The sequence below is a fragment of the Myotis brandtii genome, unplaced genomic scaffold, assembly GCF_000412655.1.
Source record: "Myotis brandtii unplaced genomic scaffold, ASM41265v1 scaffold28, whole genome shotgun sequence".
NCBI lineage: Eukaryota > Metazoa > Chordata > Mammalia > Chiroptera > Vespertilionidae > Myotis > Myotis brandtii.
The window spans coordinates 3,127,442-3,133,441 of record NW_005360676.1 but is presented as its reverse complement, the minus strand read 5'-3'; the positions used below and the strand labels follow the sequence as shown (position 1 = coordinate 3,133,441).

General features: G+C 34.0%; 1 protein-coding gene across 6 annotated transcripts in view; it reads left to right on the top strand.

Annotated features, from left to right (window-relative positions):
- The first annotated feature begins 5,875 nt into the window (after nucleotides 1-5,875).
- The window catches only part of EPHA5 (EPH receptor A5), a 305,704-nt gene continuing 305,579 nt past the window's right edge, over nucleotides 5,876-6,000 (top strand). For all 6 annotated transcript variants that reach the window (XM_014541800.1, XM_014541799.1, XM_014541798.1 and 3 more), the window contains exon 1: nucleotides 5,876-5,936. In XM_014541800.1, the coding sequence (XP_014397286.1) occupies nucleotides 5,898-5,936 (39 nt within the window). In that variant the 5' untranslated portion in view covers nucleotides 5,876-5,897. The remainder of the gene's footprint in view (nucleotides 5,937-6,000) is intronic.

The window sequence follows — 6,000 nt, the reverse complement described above, 5'->3', positions numbered from 1 at the left end:
TACTGATTAGAATACCAACCAATATGCCCATCCTCATTGCAATTACACAGTGACTTAGGGGAAATGACCTTGAAGATTGTCTCTCAATTTAATGGTATGGCTTTATTTTAAAATATAAATAATAGAATAAAAAACGTTTTCCATAAAATTTCTATTATCTAATTAATGTCTTCCAAAGTAACTGTGGTATCACACATTTTCTCTAATTATATTCATTAGTGACTTCTCCTTGACAAGTTTTAATTAAGTTGTACAGGGAAGATCAATACTCATTGAGTATTCATTGCAATTTACAACCAGCATATATACTGTTCAGAACGATTTAATTACTGTAATTGTTGCACAGAAGATACTTAGTGACTGTTACTGTGGTAGAGGTCCAAATACATTACTGCCTTTTAAAATAAGTTTTGTGTTGGCCATCTGCATGTTCTCTTTGAAGAAGTGTCTTTTCAGCTTTTTTAATTGGAAGGTTTTTGTGGTTGTTTTTTTTTGGTGTTGAGTTTTATAAGTTCTTTATAAATTTCAGATATTAACCCCTTATCAGCTATATCATTGGCAAATTATTCTTTCATTCAATGGGTTGTCTTTTCACTTTGTTGATGATTTCCTTTGACGTGCAAAAACATATGTCTAGCCAGTAGACATATGTAAAGATGCTCAATATCACTAATCATCAGAGAAATGCAAATTAAAACCACAATGAGATATCACTTCACACCTATCAGAATGTCTATCATCAATAAATCAACAAACAAGTGTTGGCTAGAATGTGGAGAAAAGGACACCCTTGAACACTGCTGGTGGAAATGCAGATTGGTGCAGACACTGTGGAAAGTACTATGGAGTTTACTCATAGTATTTTAATTAAAATTAAAACTGAAACTGCCTTTTGACCCAGTAATTCCACTTCTGAGAATCTATCCAAAGAAACCTGAAACACCAATTCAAAAGAGCACCCCTAATGTTCATTTTAGTGTTATTTACAATAGCCAGGATTTGGAAGCAGCCTAAGTGCCCATCAGTAGATGAGTGGATAAAAAAGCTGTGGTAGCCCTAGCTGGTTTGGCTCAGTGGATAGAGGGTCAGCCTGTGGACTGAACGGTCCGGGCTTGATTCTGGTCAAGGGCAGGTACCTCGTTTGCAGGCTCAGTCCCTGGCCCTGGTTGGAGTTCATGTGGGAGGCAACTAATCAATGTGTCTCTCTCACATGGATGTTTCTCTCTCTGTCTCTCCCACTCCCTTCCACACTTTCTAAAAATATCAATGGGAGAAACAAAAAGCTGTGGTACATTTACACAATGGAATACTACTCAGTCATGATAAAGAAGGAAGTCTTACCTTCTGCAACAGTACGGCTGAACCTGGAGAACATTATGCTAAGTGAAATAGGCCAGTCAGAGAAGGACAAGTAACATATGATTTTACTTATATGTGGAATCTAATGAACAAAATAAACTAAGAAACAAAACAGAAACAGACTCATAGATACAGAGAACAGACTGACAGCTCTCAGAAGGGAAGGGTTTGTGGGACTGGGTGCAAAAGGTGCAGGATTGAGCAAAGAAAAAAAAAACAACAAACCTTGCAGACACTGACAACACTATGGTGGTTAGCAGAGGGAAAGGGGGATGGGGGAAGGTAGGAGAAAAAGGGGGGATAAATGGTGAAGGAAGGAGACTTAACTTGGAGTGGTAAACACATAATACAATGTGCATATAATACATAATAGAATTGTACACCTGCAACCTATACATTTTTGTTAACTTTATGAAATCATCTATTTCCCTAGAATTGTACACCTGCAACCTATACATTTTTGTTAACCAAGGTCACCCCAACAAATTCAATAAAAATTAAAAATAAATAAATTAATTAAATAAATACATTTGGTAGTGAAATTGAGAAATCAATTTCTGAAAATTTATATATATCCTAAACTTCTGGTTTTATTAACTACCTTAAGTAGTGGATGAAATGTAGGCAATAATATCAGTGGCATAGTGCTCTTTCATGCATGCTGTCATGAATGTTGAGAAATTATGAGCACATAAATGAGAACAGTTTTATTGGTTGTGTGAAAAAAAATTACAGAAGTTCGGTTATAAAAATACTGTTTTGCTAAGTGAGACTTCAATATTTATTAGTTTTATTTTATTAAATTGGAGTAGTATTTTGATTCATATGGAATGCCTTCAAATATACTAACTTTTGTTAATGAAGATGTGGAACTAGAGGTTTGATAGTACTGCATCATAGGTAGGTGGCAAGGTTTCTCACCTCTGGCACTAGTGAAATTTGAGCCACATAATTCTTTCCTGGGAGTGCGGGAGGTTTTGCTGTGCATTAAGGGATGCTTAAGGGCAGGCCTGGCTTCTTCCCATGAGATGTCAGTGGCAAAATACTCCCCCACCCTTCAGTTTAAAAAATATATTATTAATGCATAGCTCATATACAATATTATATTAGTTTTAAATGTACAACATAACATTTCATTATGTACCTTAAAAAGTTACCACCACCCCACCCTCCAGTTTTGAAAATCAAAGGCGTCTCCAGACATTACCAGATGTCCATGTTGAGAACCACTGGTATGTGATCATACAGACACCCAATCCAGACCTGCCCACAGACCAAGTGATTCATTCATAAGAAAGATGGCTATTTAGCTGTTCCAAGCATAGGCTAGGTTCCCAGGCATAAGTCAAAATAGTGTTATTTTGAGGAAATAATACAATCCTGTGTATTTTGTGTTTTGGAGATAAGAATAGGTGTTAATTGAATATTCAGCATGAATACCTGTAGGAAAAGGATGATCAGAAATGGCTTCCAGGAGAAGGCAGTTCCTGAAATGTGTTTTACAGGACAAATGCAGATTTAGCAATTCAAAAAGGGAGAGAGACATTTGAGAGTAAAAGCGGCATATGCAAAACTTAGAGGTATAAGAGAGCTCCCCCTCCCTATATATACCAATATAGAGATTGATATGGTGATCTATAGATAAATAGTATGGTCATATATTGTAATATGTCATAATTTCAGTTATTTTCCTTGAGGCATCATATCCCATTTGCTCACAAAATTATAATATAAAAATTTGCAAGGAATTGTCTAAAACATCTAATTTTCCTCCCACTTTCTCAATTTCAAACTTAGTAATGGTATATATAAATATATTATTTGCATTGTGAACTTTATGAAATCATCTATTTCCAAGAGGAAAGCAATTTTAGACAGTAGTGGGAACATACACATATTTCCTATAAACGTTCTAATATTATCTGAAGAAAACCTTTTGACAAGATCATCATATGAAAGATAATATAGATTCTTATTGTGATTATTTTCAGGCATTTAATAATGTATTTCAATATTGCAAATTATCAGTAAATTGTATTAATAGCCCAGCTAATGTTTTCAGTTCATTCATTTACTTTCACACACATATATTTTAGTCCAAAAAAGAGTAAAAATAGTAATTTAGATTAAAATTCATTTAAGTGAGGGTAACTAAGGTTAAAAAAAATCTGGAATTCTGTTGGCAAAAACGAATATTTCAAAACCCACATATTATTAAAAGGTCTACTAGGAATGCTGTGTTTCTCATGCAGGCTGATTATGAATTCCTATAATTCCTATGCACACCAGTTTGCCTCCATGGTATTAAGTTCACTTTGATTGCCATCATAGTAGAAGGCCTTTAGTTTGCTGATTTTCTCTACTTTATCTAGTCTACTAGTACACAGATATTCTGCTGCTCAGTATCAAAGGTGAAATAAAGGAATAATTAAGATGAATAAATACAATGGTTTAGGTTCTGCACTACCCTGGTATTTAATCATGTCTAGACACAACCCTAAGTGTCCTAGAAAAGCCAAAATGAGAACAAGGACATTTAAGTTTACTGTAGCCTTATTCCCGTGGAAGTCAGAAAAGCCAACAACAGAATAAAAAGAGAAGAGTATGGATCTAACTGAAAAAAATAGATTTAGTGGAGTGACTGGAGGATTTGCAAGGTCAGTGGGAGGTGGAATAGATTTTTTGTTTCTGTTTTAAACAATCATTTTAAATTATGTCAATTTCAGTTAGGTCAATTTCTTCTAAAAATAATTTCACAAATTATTTTATTATTCTCTAAAGCCAAGTTGATGTAGGTAGACTAAAGATGACACAACCATTCTATAAGTATGAACTTTTATAGTTAAAGAGCTCAGAACTTGAGGAAAATAGGCACATATAGTGAATATACACATACATTATATATGTGTGTGTGTGTGTGTGTATTGAGTATATTTCTACTTTATAAAAATTTAAAATTTTTGATTTATCTTTATATTACTAATATTATAAAGTATTAACTTTAGTGTATAAATATGTTTGATGTTATAAAATGATGGAAAGTAAGGATTAAATGTACCCTTTCTATGATGTGTAGAAAATTTCTATTTAAACTATGATTTTAACTTCCTTGGTTATAATAATTTTGTTTTATATTCTCTTATAGAAATATTATAACAGCCTATTATCTATTATTCCTTTAGTACCTAGGCTTTCCTCTTGCACATAGAATCATTTTTTAAATACATTTTATTGATTTCAGATAGGAAAGGAGAGGGAAAGAGAGATAGAAACATCAATGAAGAGAGAGAATCATTGATCAGCTGCCTCCTGCAGGCCCCACACTGGGGATTAAGCCTGCAACCTGCATGGGTCCTGACTGGGAATTGAACCATGACCTCGTGGTTCATAGGTCAATGCTCAACCACGGAGCCACTTCGGTTGGACAGAATCATTTTTTTTTAAATTACTGACATTTCAAGATACTGGCTCTTGGTTTTAGTTTAAGGAAGCTCCACACCTCTGACTGGGATAACATAGTTGTTTTCCTTTTGGATCCACATGCCATGCTCCTTGAATGTGCTTCAGCTGCATAGGGAGGCCCATTTGGATTAGGCATAATAGGTTGGAAACCTAGTGATCTGTGACCCAGGTCTCAAGCATTTTGGCAACACAGTACTCTTTTAGCTGGTGTAACTTGGGGGGACAGTAGATGAACTTCCCAAAATATAAACATGGTGAGTGTGTGGGATGTGGATGCACATCTGTATAAATACTGTGTGGTTTCCTTTTGCAATGATGATATTCAGACTTCCACCTGGGAGTTCCAAATATTTGATGATATCTAGACATAAATGATGTCTGTCTTTCAAAAATGTAGCTGATAGTTCTGTAAGAAGCACATTGGAGGTTGTGGTCATATATAAGTAGAAGATAGCTTGGAAATGCAGTGGAATCATAACTGTTACAAGAGCCCTGAGAGCTGCTACGATTTCCTTGGTTTGGTTAAGGGTGTGTAGATTTATTTCTTAATTAAACTTGCAATTTGGGTTACAGATTTCAGTTAATATCACAAAAATGTTACAAGCTTGGGGATAGTTTATTGCTGTTTAATGTAAATTATTTGTTAATTGCTTCATAACAGCTTTCCGGAAGAAAATACAATACGTTCAGCTACAATTTTATGGCTTTTGCTTAATCCCAAAGCCTAGAGCTTGAAAAATCACTGCATTGTTTTCACTGTTTTCTGTGGATTTTTCATATTTTCTCTTTCTTAATTTAATTCTTTATAGTTGTTTGACAAAAAAGGCACTTAGGGTAATGACTTGTTTATATAATTTTGCTCTAAATGTTAATTCAAAATAACTTGTTTTCTTGCATTGAAATTCTTTCTTTAAATTATAACTCTTGTATTTATCATAATGAATACTTAATCTAATTTTAGTTTTGTAGCAATATGCACTTTTAATAATACTGAAAATAGTGATGCATTTTTGTTACATTTGACTCAGTTTTGTGTTCTTTCTCTTTCAGTGAATTTATTGGATTCACGTACTGTCATGGGGGACCTGGGATGGATTGCTTTTCCAAAAAATGGGGTAAGCCTTTATGAAATTTTATTACAACTTAAGTAGACATTATGTGAAATGTCACATATGATTG